Source organism: Littorina saxatilis, linkage group LG3, assembly GCF_037325665.1.
Source record: "Littorina saxatilis isolate snail1 linkage group LG3, US_GU_Lsax_2.0, whole genome shotgun sequence".
Lineage (NCBI taxonomy): Eukaryota > Metazoa > Mollusca > Gastropoda > Littorinimorpha > Littorinidae > Littorina > Littorina saxatilis.
In genome coordinates, this window is record NC_090247.1 from 33,183,672 (window position 1) to 33,205,969 (window position 22,298).

At 44.0% G+C, this 22,298-nt stretch overlaps 1 protein-coding gene across 1 annotated transcript in view; it reads left to right on the forward strand.

Annotated features, from left to right (window-relative positions):
* LOC138962195 (E3 ubiquitin-protein ligase rnf213-alpha-like) overlaps positions 1-22,298 on the forward strand; it is a 36,420-nt gene that overhangs the window by 11,629 nt on the left and 2,493 nt on the right. Inside the window, exons 7-11 of the mRNA XM_070333928.1 lie at positions 5,600-5,901; positions 6,409-6,656; positions 9,424-9,639; positions 10,495-10,693; positions 17,469-17,533. Of these exons, the coding sequence (XP_070190029.1) occupies positions 5,600-5,901; positions 6,409-6,656; positions 9,424-9,639; positions 10,495-10,693; positions 17,469-17,533 (1,030 nt within the window). The remainder of the gene's footprint in view (positions 1-5,599; positions 5,902-6,408; positions 6,657-9,423; positions 9,640-10,494; positions 10,694-17,468; positions 17,534-22,298) is intronic.

Consider the following 22,298-nt stretch of genomic DNA (forward strand, 5'->3'; position numbering starts at 1 on the left):
GCAAGTTTACCGGCATTCAGGACTCACTTGAACGTTACCTTGTAGGGTTCAGCCTGAGTGTCCCCCTCAACCAAATTCTGATGGAACATAGTCGAGGGCAAAAAGTGCGAAGAGGCCTTAGTCGGCCAAAGATGCCAAATGATGCAATATGGTGCCATCTGAGAATTAGCCACTATATAGTGTTATTTGTGTGTTCATGTGTGTGTGTGTGCATGTGTGTGCGTTTGTATGTGTGTGTGTGTGTGTGTGTGTGTGTGTGTGTGTGTGTGTGTGTGTGTAGTTGATGTCAGAGAAAAGACTACATTTCAAATGTTTTAACACGAGGCACAGGCTACTGCATCAGCGAACTAATATTCAGAACCGGCATGTTTTCTTTGCAGAGCAAAATAAATGCCCTTGAATGCCACACTATCTGCCTTTTCCTAACTTGCTTTTGGCTTTAAATTGTCTAAATCGTCCATATGGTCACTGATCGTCAGATGGCTGTTAATGTGGTAGTTCAAAGATTGCCAGAACCTATTGGCCTTTGTAATTTGTTTTATTTACCTCACAAAACGTAAGTCCTGTATTATATCGAAGAAAAGTCTTTCCTTCATGGCTTCGGTCAATGTTTTTAGAACTTTCTGTAAAATCTGTTGTTTCTTCTGAATCATTCTGTAGTAGTCGGATTGTTGTTCGCTGATTTCGTCGCAATCCCCCTTCATCTGTTATTTCATTGTCAGCTGATGTTGACGGGCGAGGGAAGTTGAAATGTATTCCTTGCTTGACCCGACGATAATCTTACTTAACTTTTTTTCTTGGGAGATATTATTTCTGGTGTCGGCCTATATTCTCCAAGCGAGAAAATTTAGTTTACCGGATTGGGTGCATACAATGCACATACATATTTAACAGCGAATCACAACGCGTGACACAAACTCAGCTTGGTTCGGGTGTGAGGCACTAAAATTACCAAAATTAAATTTGGAGAATACATGGAATATCTTAGTTTTCTGGGTAGTTATTGAAATGACTTATTAAAAAGAAATGAACAAATTGCGAATACAAAAGGACATAGACTGCCGTTGCTATGGAAACTGGCTTAACACTTTGTACCCCACCTATGTTGACCAAGTTTTTTTAAGCCGAGACCAGCTGTGCTGCAGTAGGTCACTCAGAATTGTAGTAACTGTGTAGAATGTGTATCAACACAATGGAATGCAGGCGTTAGATCAACGTTACAGGAAGCGACTGAAGTGACTGTGAGTACGGATATATCCGTACCAGGTCAGATAGAGCCATATGAGTGGGTACGGATATATCCGTACCTGGGAGACAATAAGTTAACTCATTGTATCCCAGGTACGGATATATCCGCACCCACTCATATGGCTCTATCTGACCAGGTACGGATATATCTGCTCAGACTGTTAGCTTCAGTCGCTTCCTGGAACGTCGATCTAACGCCTGCATTCCAGCGTGTTGATACACAGTTACTGCACAGTTACTACAATTCTAAGTGACCTGCTGCAGCACAGCTGGTCTCGGCTTAAAAAAAACCTTGGTCAACATAGGTGGGGGTACTAAGTGTTAACTCATTCGCTGCGCGTCTAAATTTCCCCTGTGTTCCCTGCCAACGCGCGATTTAGAGCCATTTTGAAAAAATTATTAAAAATCAACAACACAAGATAACCTTACATACCTTATGTTTTTGCAAAGTTTGGAACTTACTCTTTTAGAAAATATATGAAACATTTGAAAGTACATACCTTTTGTTGTCTTCATATCCAGGCAAAATATCCAATTTGAAGCAAAACAAAAAAACTTTCTACGTCATGGGTTCATCATACACAATGTCATGATCGACACTTGCATTGCCCGAATCATCACCCAAATGATCGTCCATTGGCACAAAATCGTCACCAGAATCTAAAATATCATCTCCACTATCATCATCACTGAGGTCAAGATCAGAACCGTACTGAATAACACGTTCTAGCACTCTTTTCAAGTTACTACGTCTCAGCAGAACGATCCGCCATCTTGGAAAAGTCAAAACACGTGGGTCGCACACCGTCAACAAAATTTTTATTAATCCCAACAATTTAAGGGAAGGAACTGTTTACAGTGAATGGTACCACTGTAGACAGATAGAAGTTCATTGCAGGGGTTGTTTCCCTTGGTCAGCAGGACCGTTTACACCGTTAAAAATTCGTGATATCCGTCGGAACTCAAGTACCGGCACGCAGCCAACGCTAAACACAGGTGTCGGAATTCCAGTTCCGACACGCAGCGAATGAGTTAACAGCGCCATATTGGATTTCTAGGAAACGGTTTTACAGCGACATCATACATCAGAAATGCAGAATGTTTGGCACAAAGATACACATGACTTATATCTACAATCATATAGAACGATTTTTTTTACAAAAGTCTACAGTTGAATTTAAATTAATTTTTGAAATAAGGATTTATGAATATGTGGTTAGAAATTCATTAATCCTTATTACACAAATTAATTTAAATTCAACTGTAGTCTTCAGTCAAAAAGTCGTTCCATATGATTGTAGATATGAGTCATGTGTATCATTGTGCCAAATATCTTGTATTTCTGATGTATGATGTCGCTGTAAAACCATTTTCTTGAAATCCAATATGGCGGCTGTTTCCATAGCAATGGCTGTCGGTGTCCATTAATATTCACAATTTTTTTCATTCATTTTTATAAGTCACTTCAATAACTACCAAGAAAACTAGTTTATTCCATGTTTTCTCCAAGTTAAATTTTAGTGCCGCACATTGCCTTAATGCCTGATCTCAATCCTACATGCCTTCAAGCCAACGTCAGCGTTTTTAGGAACAGGATTAAAAGCTGTTGAGCACATACCTTTACATGAAAAAAGTTCTGCTCACTAACTCAGATCTGCCCATCCTTTTGAATGAGACCAGACCATCCCTCTACTTGGACACATTAAAAAAATCAACATCCGAAATATTTCCAGTGCCGTTTGAATTTCTTCATGAATTAATTCCAGATATGAGATGGTGAACTGAATTGTGTCCATTGGAAAGGCTGAACCATTAAAAAAAATAAAAATAAGAATAAAATAAGCAAACACTGTTTTCTTGTGTGATACTTTGTTAGCTCACCCATTTTTATTTAATAGTCACTTTAAGATTAGTTGGCCATGGATTAAAAATCACTCAAATTTGGATTTTGCCTTCAAGGTTTTGCCATCAATGAGGCTTTGGAAGCAAAGGCTTTAAAGGTCCTTGTCTGCATTTTTATACCAAAATCGCCATTTGACCATTAAAATGCAGAGTCTATTATCTACAAATATCAACAATACACCCCCCTTTCGATCAGGAAAGATGAAGCCAGTGTAGCCGTTTGAAAATTCATTGTAGTATTCCAGCGTAGTACTCATAGTAGGATATCCTTATTTGGAAAATGCCAAGCGCAAAACTCCTCTCAAATCCCGTGCATTTCGTGCGTTTAAAAAAAAAAGCGTGGACAGCGCTCCAGTGTCAAACTGTTGCTGCACTTGTTTGGGCGTGGCTATAAGCATAGTGACATGAATTTGATTGGTCAGTATTTTTAGGCAAAGCACATGTTCTCAGCAAACAGAAAACAAAATATTGGAAGCGTGAGTCACGCTACCCAAAAATAAAATCTTTTTTTACATATATTTTTTTTTCTAAAACTTTTTTCCCCATGGTTCATTCATCATCTGACATAACTTTTTAGCGAAATCTAACCATAAGATTATTGAAAAAAAGCAAAAATGTAGACGACCACCTTTAAGGATCTAATCACATGCTTTAAAATTAAAAGATTTGCTGAATCGCTATACAGTGGAATCCAGCTATAACGAACCTGGGTATAAAGAAATCCCTCTTTTAACAAACTGCCATTGATTTCCTGGCAGACAGCCTTCTATTTCTTACTTGTTGTTTTCCGGCTACATCGAACCTTTTGAACTCTTTGCCTAACGAACCCCTCTTTTAACAAACACGTTTCCATCGCCCCAGAGCCGTTTTGTCTCTAAAAGTCACAAGGCTACAACGAACTGATGTCAATAATTGTCTCCAAAGACAAAAATACACAAACACAAGTGCACATCGCGTGATGAGCGAACTCTGAACAAACAGTGGGAGGTGCACGGAACAGCCACCGCCGCTGTTTTTTGAGTCACTTGAGAAAAAGTGACTCTATGTAATCGGTCAGTGTTAGTCTGTCCGGCCGGCCGGCCGTCCGTAGACACCACCTTAACGTTGGACTTTTCTCGGAAACTATCAAAGCGATCGGGCTCATATTTTGTTTAGTCGTGACCTCCAATGACCTCTACACTTTAACGATGGTTTCGTTGACCTTTGACCTTTTTCAAGGTCACAGGTCAGCGTCAAAGGAAAAATTAGACATTTTATATCTAATTTCTCGGAAACTATCAAAGCGATCGGGCTCATATTTTGTTTAGTCGTGACCTCCAATGACCTCTACACTTTAACGATGGTTTCGTTGACCTTTGACCTTTTTCAAGGTCACAGGTCAGCGTCAAAGGAAAAATTAGACATTTTATATCTTTGACAAAGTTCATCGGATGTGATTGAAACTTTGTAGGATTATTCTTTACATCAAAGTATTTACATCTGTAGCCTTTTACGAACGTTATCAGAAAAACAAGGGAGATAACTAGCCTTTTCTGTTCGGCAACACACAACTTAACGTTGGGCTTTTCTCGGAAACTATAAAAGTGACCGGGCTCAAATTTTATGTGAACGTGACTCATTGTGTTGTGAATAGCAATTTCTTCCTGTCCATCTGATGCCTCATATAATATTCAGAACTGCGAAAGTGACTCGATCGAGCGTTTGCTCTTCTTGTTCACTATTCCAATCAGCTGCTGAGCTATGACTGTGCTGAGCTATGACTGCCACAGAAGCATGTGTTGCTGCCAATACCCTACGTTGCTACTTGCAGGCAAAGTGCAGCGATGTCTGTGACTTGGATATGATCTCCAAATTGGAGTGTACAGTGGAGAAGTGTGCCAATTCTGAGCAGCGTAACTTATATTTGCAACTGTCACCGTTCATGGCTTTTTTTGTGTGTTTGTGCGAGGATTTACGAAGGAGCGGAAGTACTAATCACATAACGTCATCAATACTTGTGCTTTCGAGTAACAAGAGTTACCTCCCTTGCACTGAAATTGTTGCATCGATTTTGTCGAAAATCCGTCTCTCAACACAAATATAAGGGTGCATGTAGCAAGAATCAGGCTTACTTTTCACAGGCATGTCCAATACTTCACTTTGAAGATACATTTAGTTAGTCTAGATGGGGTTTTCAGAGATTGTACTCTCCAAGGAAAGATCGATGGGACGATCATTTGAAGGTGAGTGGGAAAACTTGTCTTGAGGCCATTTAGGGTTCAAAACTCTACAGCGAATTGCTGATATAACAAACTAAAATGTATCTCCCTTGAGATTCGTTGTACCCGGACTCCACTGTATAAGCAAATACACTGTAGTTTAAAGTATTTGCTCTACTTGTATAAGAATGTCCTCTTCTTGTCTGGTTTGCTAATGTTTCTTTGTTTTCTTCCCTTTATCCTCTTTGTAGGGGAATGGCACGTGTATGATGGCATCTCATATCCACGCATGTCTTTCAAGGATGCTGCTGTTGACACACTGAAAAGTGCATTTGGATTCAAAGACATTGTGGCAAGGGTCAGAGCTGAATCTCATCATGCTGGGAAAGAATTCCTACCATCAGCGGACCATATCTATCAAACTATTGTTCAGAAAAAGCACCAGCAAACAGCAGAAGACCTGCTCAGGCAGACCAAGACCGTCATGAGGAGTCTGAAGCAACAGATGCTGGATTCCAATCTGATGAATGTGGATGACGACCTTGTGCAACAGGCATGATCTTATTCTGATATATATATTATGCAGGTCACATAAGGAGTTCTCTTGAACATTATTTTATGAAGATGGAACAGTTTTTTTTTTTTTTTTTTTTTTTTGGGGGGGGGGGGGGTGATGGGGTCATAGGTAGTGGAATCCTTCTTTTAAGACCTGCAAAACCCTGAGAAAATCAGGTCTTATAACGGGGGTAAACGTACAGAGGTTATGAACAGAATATCTTAGAAAATAGGGTCTTAAATATTGTCTTATCGAGGGTTTGGGGTCTTAAAAGGAAAGGCGTCTTCTAAGGGGTAAGATGGTTCAGGGAGGGGCGGGGGTAACGAAGGTGAGTCATGTGCAAGCATTTGCTTTTCTTGTTTTAAATTGAATTTTCCACTTATTAACTCAAACAATTAAAACATGGTAACAAAGAATGAGTCACTAAAAGAAAGTGATCTTCTTTGTTAAATGAACATATTGTTGTCGTTAATGAATGTATTATTGTTTTTTGTTTTTTTGCAGTGTTTCACAGAGAACCTGATTGAACCTCTTCTGAAGCGCCTGAGCTCCATGTTAAAGGAGGGGAAGCGTACCGTGACTTTAGCCATGTTAGTCCTTCTCATGATAGTTGAGAATGGCATCAAGGCTTCAACCAGTGTCAATAGTGAGCTGTGCCGAATGTTTCTTCTCATCCCTGACAACGAAAGAAAACACTGTCCTGACCTCACCGACCTTGAGAAGCAGTTTCCTCTCAAAATGAAAGAAAGAGTGTAATGTTTCTCCTTTTTCCTTTTTGGTTGTGTGTATGCATTTGTGTGTTTCTGTGTCTGTCTGTGTGCGAATGTGGATGTGTAGGTTACAGGGGAATTCCACTATATTGTGTTCCACTTACATCACGAATTTCACTATATTGTGATGACATGCTTGGACCCATTGACAGAACCAATCTGTTCTGATGGCAGCAATTTTATTGAGTCACTTGAGAAAAAGTGACTCTATGTAATCGGTCAGTGTTAGTCTGTCCGGCCGGCCGTCCGGCCGGCCGGCCGTCCGTAGACACCACCTTAACGTTGGACTTTTCTTGGAAACTATCAAAGCGATCGGGCTCATATTTTGTTTAGTCGTGACCTCCAATGACCTCTACACTTTAACGATGGTTTCGTTGACCTTTGACCTTTTTCAAGGTCACAGGTCAGCGTCAAAGGAAAAATTAGACATTTTATATCTTTGACAAAGTTCATCGGATGTGATTGAAACTTTGTAGGATTATTCTTTACATCAAAGTATTTACATCTGTAGCCTTTTACGAACGTTATCAGAAAAACAAGGGAGATAACTAGCCTTTTCTGTTCGGCAACACACAACTTAACGTTGGGCTTTTCTCGGAAACTATAAAAGTGACCGGGCTCAAATTTTATGTGAACGTGACTCATTGTGTTGTGAATAGCAATTTCTTCCTGTCCATCTGATGCCTCATATAATATTCAGAACTGCGAAAGTGACTCGATCGAGCGTTTGCTCTTCTTGTTTACTTGTCTACTGTTTCGCCTCGCCAACGAACAAGAACTCTTGCACGTGTATGGCACGCGTCAGACTTCTCACCCCTTCATTCCTAATATGTCCGTTGTTTTCTCGTCTGCCGGACATAAACACCAGAAGCTACAGTTGCTCCAAACCAGCTCAGAGTAAGGGAGTGGAAATCCACAGTACTCAGCATCATACAAGATACAAGATACAAGATATTTATTCACCAATTTTGCAAAAGGATTTCATCTTGGCACGGCACGGTAAAAATAAAATAAAAACCAACCAGACACATATGCAGACACACATCACCATGCATGCATACATACGTACATTACACTGTCATGCACACACAGACACAACTCACACACACACACACACACACACACACACACACACACACACACACACACACACACACACACACACACACACACACACACACACAATTATTTACATTCTCACACATAACCAGCCACATATCTACATCACAAATTCACATCGTCGCCTTGTAAACGTAAAAACCATATCAGTTTAAAAGGGGTGCCAGTAATATCAATACAACATTAGTGAATACTAGAACAATACCTAAAATTTATAATCCATTTAAAAGTAAGTAGTACACGTAATTATTATCATATAGTCAGATCATCACATAAAATTATATAATCATGATCTAGCCAGTTAGACAGTTTAAAACAACAGTATTAACAGACTATCACAGATCTACTCAAGCACCTGAACTTAGAGTCGCATTGCACAAAACTACTACCATCACAGAACTACTCCAGCACCTAAAAAATAAGGACCATTCCACATTGCACATATTTCCACTATCACAAGTTATGAGAACAGTAATGGAATGCAGTGAAAGGACTAAGTAACAACCCCCCCCCCCCCCCCCCCCCCCCAATCCTATAACTACAGTATATTACAACGTCTTCACTACAGGAGTTGTCAGTACAGAATGGGGGATGAAGCTAGAGCGAAAGCGACTAGTTCTGGCTTTCAAAGCTCTGTAGCGCCTACCAGATGGAAGAGGCTCGAAGAAGTGGTTTGCCGGGTGGGAGGGGTCGCGAACAATCTTTCCTGCTTTTCGACCTGAGCGCAACTCAAAGATAGAGGCAACGGAAGGGAAGTCACATCCCGCGATTTTGGAGGCTGTCCGCACAATGCTCTCCAGTAGCTGTTTCTCTTTCTCAGTGGTGCTGCCATACCAGACCGTGATAGAAAAACACAGGGTGGTCTCAACGACTGCGCGATAGAACTGCGCCATGATTTGCTGTGACATACGGAACTTGCGCAACTGTCTCAGGAAGTGCAGCCGCTGCTGGCACTTCTTAATGATGGACGTGGTGTTCCCGTCCCATTTCATGTATCAATTGTTATGCTTCCCAGCCGATGTTTGAGGGTAACAATTCAGCATTTCCCTCTGCCCTAAATCCCACCAACTGCTATCTCAATGTTAAATGCCAGATAAATGTGTTCCTCCCCTCATTCCCCCCCCCCCCCCCCCCCCCCCATTCCCCTCAAACCCCTCGCGAAACAGATGCCTGTGATATTTATTATCGATGCGTAGTTGAGTTGAAAAATAGTCTTCTGTCTTTAGATGATGATATTCTTATCAATGGCATTAGTACCAATGATTTTATTGTTGTATGCATGCACACAGGTCTGTGGTTGTGTGTGTGTGTGTGTGGTGTGGGGGGGGGGGGATGAGGGGGTCCATATGTGCATGTGTTCTCGAATATAACTGTGCATGCCTGTTCTTGGAAAAAGAATAAATAAGATCGCATGTTGATATACATTATTTTACTTCATTTTCAGAAGAGAAATAATATTTTACACTATTAAATTATGGTACACAATGTCTGATGTAATGTTTAATCGTTATAATTTTAATGTTATCATTCTGTAATTGTGACGTGGGCTTTAAGACAAATATCTGTTTTGTAACGACAGACAATAGAGTACTGTACAATGTATTTGTTCTTTTTCTTCTAATTCTTTCAGTACCCTTCCACAAAGTCTTCTCACATTGATCAATCGAACTTCTGGTGATGACCCAAACTGGCTTTGTTGCATTCCTCTGCTACACTTTTTGAATGGCACTTCCCTCCCCTTCCAAGAGCTGGAATTGTCTTCAGACTTTAGAAAAGATGACTGGTGGGGGCTTACTGGCTTCGAAAGACGGAAACGCACATTCAAAGAGGCCACAAAAGACAAAAAGTAAGGATATTTAGAGTTTGTGTTTTTGCGATACATTTTCCACATATTTTAAAAAATTTTCATGATGATTTTAGCAAAATATGCTCATTTGAATTGCCAATTCAAAGCATATTTTTTAATAAATGTTCCCACATTTTTGAGTGAACATCAGAAAACCCGTTGATACCTTACTAAATTTTATAAGCTACGCTAAACGGGCGCAACTGTAAAGTGGATAAGATGCCTTCCTCCCAAGCGGAAGGTCGTTGGTTCGAATCCCGGCCGCTCCTGGTGGGGTAAGGGTGAACATTTTTCCAATCTCCCAGGTCAACTTATGTGCAAACCTGCTAGTGCCTTATCCCCCTTCCCATGTACACACAAGCACAAGACCAAGTGCGCGTGGAAAAGATCCTGTAATCCATGTCAGGGTTTGGTGGGTTGTACCAATGATTCAACTATGAAATATGTACCTGAATGACTGTGTATATGCACATGCGAATATGTATGCGCATTGTGTGTGTGTGTGTGTGTGTGTGTGTGTGTGTGTGTGTGTGTGTGTGTGTGTGTGTGTGAGTGTGTGTGTGTGTGTTATGCTTGTTATACTTGTTCATGCGATATGTTTTGTAGTCTCATGTGATAAACCTAAAGGCACATTTTTGCTTTGTAATACACTTTATACAATGTTTGTTCTTGTTGTTTGCCTTGCTGAAGTTTATGTACAAAAATTCAGAATGGATGGTTATTGTTTTTGTTATCATCTCTTCAGCAGATATTGCTATCCAAGACAGATGTAAGTCATCACGATGGAATGCATGGCATATTTTTTTAGGTAAAATGAATATGAGACCTGAATATTGACATTTATGCTTTTTTCAGATTGCAGAGTGACATGGTGGAGCTTCTGGAGTCAGTTTTCCTTGCAGACCAGATGTTGGTAAAAAGTATTGTTGCCTCTTTGGAGTATGAACCGCTGTTGGAATTTCTGCAGAAAACAGATGTACCTTTAGAGGTCATTGCAGCATCTCTGTCTCACTATTTCCGACAGAAATCTTGGTTCTGCATCTCCTCTGGAAAGGTGGGTGTGTGGTGTGTGTGTGTGGTGTGTGTGTGTGTTCCTCTGTGTGTGTGTGTGTTCCTCTGTGTGTGTTCCTGTGTGTGTGTGTGTTCCTGTGTGTGTGTTCCTGTGTGTGTGTGTTCCTGTGTGTGTGTGTGTTCCTTTGTGTGTGTGTGTGTTCCTGTGTGTGTGTGTGTGTGTTCCTGTGTGTGTGTGTGTGTGTGTGTCTGTGTGTGTGTGTCATGTGTGTGCGTGTGTGTGTGTGTGTGTGTGTGTGTGTGTGTGTGTGAAGGTTAAGTGCAGAAACTGTAAATGTTATTTCATGGTTTGTGAATGTGGTTATAACCATTAATTTGTTAGTGGGATGCATACATGGAATGGTTTACATGTACAATTTTGGCATTTTATCTTTGCCAGATATTTAATATGAAGATGCACCATTCTAATCAACAAGATACGTGATGGAATTTGACAGGGCAAATGAAAACCTGATATTATAGAATTTCCTTTTTTTCTTCTTCTTTTGCTTGAACAAAATAGTTTTTTAAAGTTGTATACTATCTATGGCAAAGGGTTATGTTGAACTTAAGTGTTGTAAATTAGGGACACCTTTTCTACTGCAATCTAATCCTCTAATTTTGCAGAACTTGCTCTTGTAAGCATAAAAAGTTATTTTAGTTCCCATTCAAGTTATGGAATGATTTGCTCAAAAGCAATTAAATTACATATTCTTACTCCGAATCACATAAAGCATTGTCACAGACTCATATGCTAGGTACTGAAAACGCTAACCCATCAAAACCCTTTTAAGGGAAGCAACCCACTCTAAAAAGGCTGAACTAGCCATGGCCATGGGCCCCGGGAGTTACCTCCCCTATGGCTACTTCCCATCAGCCCCCACACACCCTATCATACGTCTTTTCAGCAGCGTGGTGTGAGGGTGCTCTGAATTTTCGCTAGACTGCGGCTGACTGTGTGAGCTTTTTGCCTGCCAGCCGCGTTGACCTGTCGTTCTCCCGTGCGGGCGCCAGTCTTGGTGAGCTCGTTCTCGTTTGTTTCAACTTTCCTTGTTGTTTGTTGCTGATATTTCGTCCCTAGGACGTAGTTATCAGTTACTGTTGGTGTTGCCGCCATTTGCATTTCGCCAGCTTGCTGTCGTTTTCATTGTTTGGCATGTAACCGGCGCTTGCTTCTGTTATTTGTTCTGCAAGCTTGGTTTTCTTGTTGCTAACGTTCGTTTTGTTTACGGAATTTTCAGTCCGTGTTTGCTACTTACGTTGTTTGCATTTTTATTTTCTTTCCGTCTTACGCTTGTGCTTTTGTGTCAAGTCATTATGGCTGACTCCGACGGGCGTAAGAGTAAGGGCAAGGGCGACGCGAAGGGCAAAATTAAGCCCAAGTCGTCTTCTTCTAGGCCAGTCGTACTGGTTACGGATGCGGAACGCAATACTGTACTTTCGGTTACTATTTCACCTCCGAGGGAGGCTACGGAGGCTCGTCCTTCTTCTTCTGTTGTTTCGGCTCCTTCTCCTTTGTCGGCGCCGGAACAGGGGGCACTTGTGTCCTCTTTGATTAAGTCATTAGTGCCAGAGATCCGGTCTTTGGTGCAACAGGAAATGCAGCGTTCGTCGGCTTCCGGTGTTGCCGCTGTGCCTCCTTCCGTGGGGGGGGTACAGTCCCTCTCTTCTCTGGTGGCTTCCGGTTCGGGGGTGCAACTTCCTGCCTCTGCCTTTACCACTTCTGTCAGCGGACATCCAAGTAAGTCGACTTGGTCCCACAGCCCTCGCCAGGCGTCGGGACACTCCCTGCTGGGAGACAAGTCAATGGGGCAGAGTGGCACTCTGCATTCTCCTGGTGACTCGTCCTCCCGTTTCGGCTTGGACGTTGGTAGCCAGTACGCTGATGTCCGTCCCCGCCAGCTTGTCTGGGATCGTGACTCTCAGCAGCAGCTTCCGTTTTCGGTCGCCGCATTTCCGGCTTCGGCCGGAAGTACACTTCCTGTCCTCACTTCCCGCTCAGCCGGTTGTGAGGGTATGGATTACAGGCTGGCCTCAGGGCCTTACGGCCCCCGGCCACAGCCTGCTCCGGTTTCGGCCGGATATGCTGTCCCTCTTCCGAGTTCATCTGCTTGGATCCCGGAGAGGGAACAACAGCGTTCAGCGGCGGCACATGCTGTGCAACAGCTGGGGCGGTCGTCTTTGTCCCAGGACGTGACGGCGACTTCCGCTCACCCACTTCCGGTCGTTTCCGATTCGTTTTCGGCTTTCCCTTTGCCTGCTGGCAGTGGGGTGAGCCGAGAACAATTTCGGCGTCACGACTTTCCGGTCTCCGGACAGGTCGCGGACGTTTCGGCTTCGGCGGTGGATGATTACGATCCTCAGTTTGACCAGTCTGAGGTTCAGTCTCTGGCAAGTGAGGATCCGCGTACGGGCTTTCCGTCTCGGCTTCGGACGGTTCTGAGTGCCGCGGCGGAAGTGACATCCCGCTACTTTCCTGAGGGGGCTTCGGCGGCCGGAGTTTCGACTTCCGTTCCTCCCTCAGCGTGGTCCGACTTCCTTCCCGGGGGGGAGGACTCTTCCTCCTTCCGGTTTGTGGAGTCACCGGCAGTGGCCTACCACCTTTCTCAGGTGCTTGCGAAGTCTTCGCGCCAGAGTGGTGGTTTGCCTCCCGTGCCTGTCCCGCTTCTGGTACCGTACGGACCAGTTCCGGAGCAGGCACAGGCTTGGGTTGCTTCGGGGGCTCAATCTTCTTCCGGTGGCACTTCCGGTCATCAGAAGTCGGTTCTGCCTTCGAACAACCGGAACCTGATAGCGTCTTTTTCGCTTCCCCGGTCTTCGTTACCGTTGACTAGGGATCTGCTGCCTCTTTTGTCAAAACAGGTCAAGAACGATTCTGTTTTGTCAGTAAAAGAGTCGACGCTAGTCAGTTTGGAGGAGATCGCACGCCAGCTTTTGGAGCTTGCGTCTATCTCCGACACTCTGGTTCGCGCTCTGTCTCGGTCTCTGACCGATTCTCTCGTTCCGTTTACCCTTAGCGAGGAGCAGAACGCGGACGACGTGTCTGTCCTTCTCGCTGCTCTCGCGAAGGTAAACGAGGAACAGACGCGGCTTTCCTCCTTGCAATATGCACATGCGGTGATGAGCAGGAGGGACCTGTTTCTGGACCATTCTCACTTCAGGGACCAGGCTACCCGGGATGCCCTTCGGGTATCCCCGGTTGTGGAGGGGTCTCTGTTCGGCCATATGGCGGTAGACGCTCGGCAGAAAGAGATCCAGTCACTCAAGGACACACAGTTCTGTGACTTTGCTCTACAGGGCATGAGGCAGGCTAAGCCTTCACAGCAGTGAAGGCTCAGTCGTCGTCTCAACCCAAGTCTGGGACCAAGAGACCTGCACAGCAGCCGTCTCGAGGTGGCAAGAAACGGACTGCGTCGGGAAGGGGGCGTGGCGGCTCTGGTAGCAAGCCTCACCCCCAATGAAGTGCTCCCGGTCTCACCCCCCTTCCGCCCTCCACACCAGTGATGGCGGGAGGCCCCTCCCGGGCACTCTCCAATTGGATGGTCTCTGTAGACAGCCAATGGATAGTGGGAGTGGTGAGATCGGGCTTCCGTCTGCTATGGCGGGAAGAGAAGGCACCTCTTTCCCGGCGGCCGCCGCCCTTCAAACCCCCCTCCTCGCAGGAAGCAAAGTCCGTTCTTCAGACGGAAATTGTCTCCCTGGTGCAGAAGGGCGCGGTAGAGAGGGTCCTAGACCAAAGCTCTCTGGGATTTTACGGGCGTCTTTTCGCCGTTCCCAAGGCTTCAGGGGCCTGGCGTCCCGTCCTGGACTTGTCTCTTCTCAACACGTTCTTGAGAGAGATCAAGTTCAAGATGGAGACGCCAGCCACGGTCAGGGACTCTCTCCGCCCAGGAGATTGGGCGACCTCTATAGACCTGACGGATGCATATTTTCACATTCTTATGCATCCGTCCGACCGGAAATGGCTTCGTTTCCGGTGGGGCGATCAGGTCTACCAGTTCCGCGCACTCCCCTTCGGACTGTCTCTCGCACCGTGGATTTTTACCATGGTGGTGAGACAGTTGTGCGCACTGGTGAGGTCGCAGGGTATCAGACTGCGGGCTTATCTGGACGATTGGCTCATCCTGAACCAGTCCCAGATAGGTTGTGCGCAGCATACCCAATCGGTTCTTCGAGAGGCCTCCCTGCTGGGGTTCTCGATCAACCGATCAAAGTCGGAGTTGATCCCGTCTCGGACATTCACTTATCTGGGGATGTCTTTCGACACAGTGGCTTGGACTGTCCGCCCTTCCCAGAGCCACCCCTAAGTGGGATCTGTTCCTGGTGTTAGCCTTTCTACGCTCTTCGGATTTTGAGCCTTTGAGAGAGGCTAGTCTTCACAACCTTACTCGGAAGACTCTGTTTTTGATTTTGTTGACTACGGCCCGGCGGGGTAGCGAGGTCCACGCTCTGTCGGGTCTGCCTGGTGATATCTTGTTCGAGTCGGATGGTTCAGTGTCCTTACACTTCCGACCCGATTTCTTGGCTAAAAATCAGGCTCCGGGGCAGGCCTCTCCGTTGGTTAGAGTCAAGGCTCTGACCAACGCGTTGGCTCCGGATGACCCTGATTTGGTCAACTGCCCGGTTCGGGCCCTGCGTACGTACTTAGCCCGCACTCAGGCGGTACGCTCTAGCACGCAGAAGCTGTTGTTTCTCTCTATTCTTACCGCTCGGGAGAAAGACATCTCTAAGGTCACGTTGGCACGGTGGGTGACTTCGCTCATACGACAAGCTTATGTCTGGAGTCACACGAACGGGGGGGGGGGCGCTGCCTGCCTTTCCCCTGGACTCTGCGAGAGCCCATGAGACTAGGGCTTGGGCGTCGTCACTTGCGGTGCTTCGCTCCAAACGTCTGGACGAGGTTTTGTCTACTGCGTATTGGCGTTCCGAAGATATTTTCATTAATTATTATCTTCGGGACGTCTCTGCTCTTCGCCAGGACGGCTCACGCGGGCTTCCTGCCCTGGTGGCAGCCGGCCAGGTTCTGGATAGAATGTGATGGTGAGTTTGGTTTATTCTCTTGCCCACCGCCATGTTGATGTTATCTGCTTTATGTGATTCGGAGTAAGAATATGTAATTTAATGGAAAATTTCCTAGTAAATTTTCATTTGATTAATATACTTACCCGAATCACATAGTGAATTCCCTCCCGCCTGCCCCGCTTATGGTTTTAAGTTTCTTTAAAGCCGTATGATAGGGTGTGTGGGGGCTGATGGGAAGTAGCCATAGGGGAGGTAACTCCCGGGGCCCATGGCCATGGCTAGTTCAGCCTTTTTAGAGTGGGTTGCTTCCCTTAAAAGGGTTTTGATGGGTTAGCGTTTTCAGTACCTAGCATATGAGTCTGTGACAATGCTTTATGTGATTCGGGTAAGTATATTAATCAAATGAAAATTTACTAGGAAATTTTCCATTCATTTACATGGGTTTTAGAGGAAAAATAACATCACCACAGCAATTTTTGACAAAGGAAGGGAGACAACTTCGTTGATCTATGCCTCTTCTGCAAAGGAATAACCATGGCAGCCATTCTCCCCGAACGAATAACTATGCTTAATTTTGGAGCTCACCCCGTCAACAATTTCACAAGAATTATTCCTTACTTTGATAAAAATGACTTGTAACAAACATAAAAATAAGTCAATAACGCCACTTGATTGCAAGCTCTGAATTTACAGGGTGACCCAAAAAAAAGAGTACCCAAACAAAACGTCATAAATTGAACAAAAATAAAGCAATCTTCATAAAATTTATGTACACACACAAGTAGCCTCTGCATGATTCCAACAGAAAATGTTAGCGTTCTAGCTTGTCTTTCAGGAAAGTTATGCTCATTCTACAGAACATGCTCCAAATGGCCTCCCCCGGATTTAAATCCCCCAGATTTCTATCTTTGGGGGTTCCTGAAAGACAACGTCTACAGGAACAACCCACAGACAATCGCAGAACTCAAGCGAGCCATCACAACAACCATTCGCGGAATCTCGCAACAGGAGTGTGTGCGGGTGATTGATAACTTTGCGCGGCGAGTTCAAGTTTGCCTGAATCGGCGCGGAGGCCATTTGGAGCATGTTCTGTAGAATGAGCATAACTTTCCTGAAAGACAAGCTAGAACGCAAAAATTTTCTGTGCAAATCATGATGCAGAGGCTACTTGTGTGTGTAAATAAATTTTATGAAGATTGCTTTATTTTTGTTCAATTTATGACGTTTTGTTTGGGTACTCTTTTTTTTGGGTCACCCTGTACAATGCTTAAGTTCAACATTACCGAGCAAAGGATGCTGAACATCATATTCATGCTTGTGCAAAAAAAAACGTATAATGTATATACGTTTGACCATGTACAATCTAAAAATCTCAAGGTGTCAACATTCATACATTCTTAGCTCAGCAAATGGTTCCCATGGAAAAACATTAATATATGCCAGAGTTGTACCACCTACAATGGGTTTTCACGTGCAATGTCACAAATTTCCATTTAGCCTAAGAGTATTCCCTTTGCTATTGAACTAAGTGGATCTGAGTCTCCTGTCTGACTGTCTGTCTCCCCCAACCCCCTTTCTCTCCCTCTTCCGCCTCTTTCTATGTCCCTCTCGCTATTTCTCTCTCTTTTTTATCTCTTTCCTTTTGTGTGTGTGTGTGTGTCTCTCCTTATCTTTTCTCTCCAGAGATGTTTCTTTCATGAAAAAAACGGACGCTGGTACACTGGTCTGATTTAGTGACTACCATATTTTTTTCTCAGGATCTTGCTGCTGTTTTGAAGAAGGCTGTTCACATATGGACTGATGAGCTCTCCATTGACCCAATGTGAGTTTGTGGCTGATGAGTAGATATACATGTATACTTTTTCTCTTTCTTTTCTTTATTCCACATTCGAGAAGTACATGCTTGCTTTTGTAAAGGTATGAATTCCTTGTAGAAAGAATATGACAAGGACCTTTAAGTTTGAGTTATAAGTTGATCAGGGATGGCCAAATAATAATAATAATAATGCAAACTTTTATAGCGCTATTCTAGAAAAATGTCTACTCTTAGCGCTTTACAATACATACATCGACCAAGCATACTATACACGCACAGGCAAAGAAACCGACCAAACATAACCAACAAACTATACATGCACATGCAAAGAAAACGACCAAACATACAATACACGCACAGGCAAAGATAACGACCAAACATAAACAAACATACTATGACCAATCATAACCAACATACTATACGCGCGCAGGCAAAGAGAACAATCAGCACATGTAATAATTACTGACAACTAATGATGCAGGCATACAATGACAATCCAATACACAGCCTAGGCACAAGAACCACATAAGGTTACTGTATAAAAACGTGTCAACAATACTATTTACACACACACAAACAGTGCTGACACAAAGCGCAGAAAATATATATACACGTTATTTTAGGCACTAGGTAGGGGGTGAGGTGGGGCGGGATGGGGTGGGTGGGGAGATGCTGGAGGGAAAATCACTTGCGCTGAAAGAGGTGTGTTTTGAGATTTGTCTTGAATGTAGTGAGAGAATCTGTGTGTCTGAGAGGCAGAGGTAATCTATTCCAGGTCACAGGGGCTTGATAGGCGAAGGACCTCTCGCCACATGTCTTTGTTTGCACTGTGGGGAGTCGGAAGAGTCAAGTGTCGGCGGCGTAGCGAAGCTGACGAGAGGGGGTGTAGAGATTGAGGAGTTCTGAGAAGTATTCTGGGGCAGAACCAGAAACGACGGCAAAAGAAAGAGAGGAGAGTTTGTATTCGATTCTTTTAGTGATAGGCAGCCAGTGTAGAGAGTGAAGAAGGGGTGTGGCGTGTTCATACTTGGAAGATTTGAAGACCAGGCGGGCAGCGTTATTTTGGATCCTTTGAAGTCTATCTAAAAGGTACTTAGGGAGACCGGCCAGAAGAGAATTGCAATAATCTATCTTTGAGAGGACTAAAGAACACACTAACGTTTTGGTTGCATCAGTGGTGAGGTAGTGACGGACTGAACTAATCTTGCGCAGCTCTAGATAGGCGGACTTGCAGATGTTAGAGATGTGTTTTTGGAAAGAGAGAGTTGGATCGAGAGTGACGCCAAGGCTGCGGACAGACGGAGAGAAAGAGATAGGTAGTTCGTTGACAGTGAGAGAGGCAGGAAGAGAAGGGTGATTGAGAAATTTCTTGGGACAGGCCAGCATAACTTCGGTTTTGTCACTATTTAACTGGAGTTTGTTTAAAGACATCCAATCACTGAGGTCCGCAATGCAATCCTGTGTCCGAGATACCAGAACGTCAACTTCAGCAAGAGGGGCAGACTGATGAAGCTGTGTATCATCAGCGAAACTCTCGTGCGACAACGCATGGCGACTGATAACATCGGACACAGGGGAGGCATATAGAACGAAAAGTATGGGGCCAAGCACGGACCCTTGCGGGACACCGTACTGGAGAGCTGAAGGTTGAGATTTGATGCCGTTGACACAAACGGTCTGCGTCCGGTTAGTAAGGTACGGTTACCCCGGTCGCCAGGGGTGAGTAAAACATCCGCCAGGCTAGTAGAAATCGCCTGGCAACTCGCCCAGCAAAGCAACTTTTTTGGTCGTTCTATTGAGTTTCATTTTTGAAAGTCAAATTAATACAATGTACTGCACATGCAGAAACTTCGCTTATCTGCAAAATTGTCACCATGTTCTATTGACACAAGAACGAGGCTCTAATCTTGGCCTGTTTCTACTTTCACTAGTGATTCCAATCAAGCATATTTCTATTGTCAGGTGTACCCGCGTAAAAATGATTAAACAAATTTATGCTGAGGAAAAAACAAATAGGCCTAGTAATGCGTCGCTCACAAGAAATAACGGTTTTAGGTGTGACGAAAAAAAGAACAGGGCCTGAATACAGTGATAAATACAAGACTTATTTTACAACCATTTGAAAAATACATACATCCCCCGTGGCTGCCCGCATAACGAAATTCTTTTCTCGTGTTTTGAACTTGCCAGTGTTACAGCACAGAGCAGAGTCCGTCCCGCACTTTGCTTTGTGTACATCACGTGGCCACCCGCACAACGCAACATTTTCATGAGAAAAACACATTTATTTGTTTGCTTTGTCTGTACAGTGGAACCCCTCTCTAGCGACCTTGAAAATGTTGACAAAAATCGGTCCTTATGGAGGGGGGTCCTTAGAGAGGGAGGGGGCGGGGCCACAAAGAAAGTCACCTCAGATTTTCTTAAAAAAAGAAAACAGAAGTTTGAGTTGCTGACGACCGTTTCCTCAAGCAAACTGCTTCGATTTCATGTTTGACATTGTCGATGGTGTCCACCAGTTCTGGTGCATGTTTCAATGCAAAAAGAGTTAGTTTCTGAGCAAGCATTTCTTTACAGCAGTCCCTGCAATGATGAAGGCCCTCCGAGAAAGAGAGTGAAAAATCGGCCACCGTTCTCAGCATCGCGTATCTGTGTGTAACCTCTTTCATTGACAAGATACTCTTGTTTCCCTGCAGCCTTGACCAGTGAGTCGGTTACCTAATCTGTGAACCCTTCAGTTGTGTTGCTTTGTCAAAAGTTAGACACAGTCAACTAGTTTTGCTCTGAGTGAACAGTGCAGCTGGCCTCAATTAGCCGGTGACACCTCTCTGGCCACATCACCAAACAGTACTGCTGGGGGGAGAGAGAGAGAGAGAGGGGGGGGGGGGTAGCTGGCTAAACTCAGTGGGGTGTCCGGTGTCACTGAAGTCAGCAGGAAGAGCATTGGAGAGAAATAGAGAGGTGTACTCTTCCAAACAATTTCCAAGGATCAGTTGTCAGGGCTTAGGGTAGTCAGTGAGGGAGAGTGAGAGCGGTTTGTGTACAGTCGGACTGAAGAGTGAAAAGTCACTGCCACAAGATCGGCATGCAGTCAATAAAGCCAGACAAGAAGAATGATTATGACATGCGGCTCTATCTGCTGGTTTTTTATTCAAACTGGTTTTCAACGCTTATTCTCACAAAGCATCTGCACACCTGCCTCTGCCTCTGTGCTGTGTTTGTGTGGCTGCTTTCGTATGATGTCAGTGCATGGTGAGTGCGTTCACTGCCTTGTCACCACTTCCCCACCTTTTTCAGAATGTTTTCTTGGAGTTGGATAATTCTTTGAATTTGCGATTTTCCAACATCAAGACTTTTTGCAATCGCGATGGCAGTTTCTCCCTTTTTGTGTCTGTTCACAACATTCACTCGATTTTCGAGAGTTAAATATTTTCTTTTCTTTGTAGACGCCATGTCGATCTCCACTGCTCTTCTGTCCAAAGACTGTCTATTCTGACTGAATTGAACGGTGTGTGTTGGTCACGTGAGTTTGTTTTCTCGATGATTGGTTTGTGATGTTTACTCAGCCCACCCAACCATCACACCTCTCAGCGGTTAATTAGTGCCTTTGCTTACGCAAGACGGTTATAACTGGTTATAACCGGTTTGTCAGTGATGCGTTACGCTGACTGAGTCTTGGCTTTGTCTGACAAAGTCGTTACACAAGCTGTTAGGTCGGTCCTTAGACGTTAGAGCGGGGTGGTCGCTACACTGGTGACAACTATATAAGGAAACACATCGGTTAAAAAAAAAAAGGGTCGTTGTGGCGGGCTAGTCGTTAGAGAGGGGGGTCGTTGTGAGGGGTTCCACTGTATTACACATTTCTATTTACATTTACCACTAACACACCAAATTGTATACTTTAAGTTTGCAAGTGAATCGTTATCATACAAAATAACGTTATCACGACACGAACAGAGATCTCAGAGATCGTCTGCTTCTCAACTGTTTCGCGCATATCGTGTAATATCTATTTTTGCGGACACCTCCCAAAGAAATGCAATCTCAGCGGCTTCCACCTGCAACACAGTCGTGCTTAATTGGAATGTGACGTCCTGTTCTTCGTCAGTCACACCTATCTTGAAAACTAAGCGTCGCACAGAACCAGCGCCCTTCAATTATAGCATAAGAAAGAGAAAAACATGACCATTCAATGAACATGATTGCCTATAGCAGAGAGGAGAGTGGCACGTTGGAGTTGAATGGAAAGACGATGGTGCATGGTTTTATTTTGTTCAAACTTTCTAAGAACTTAGGAAGAGAAAAATTACACATTTTGGTTTCAAACAACATTGCTCAAGTTTGAAAATATTAAGTCACGCAAAACATAGATTGCTCATCGCAATTTGACGTCAATGTGATATGTACTGGGCTCGTGACATTTCTTGCAGGCTAGTAACTTTTTTGAAGTCACTCGCCCTGGTAGCGAGTTGAATTTTTGTAATTTGCCCATCCCTGTTCATGTTAGAGAGAATTAACAAATCCAATAAACCATATAGGCAGAACACACACAAAGAACAGTTAACGCTGTGGGATCTGTTTGTTGTGACTGAAGCCTTCATCATGTGATTTTCTTGCAAAACTTCCTGTTGCTGAGTAATATGCATTGTATCCATATATGGACATACAGTCGAACCCACTTAAAACGAACACGCTAGTTACGAATTTTGACTTATAACGTATTAGTTTTAAGTTCCCAACTGAATACCTCTTTCTTCATGCTTAAAAAAAATGC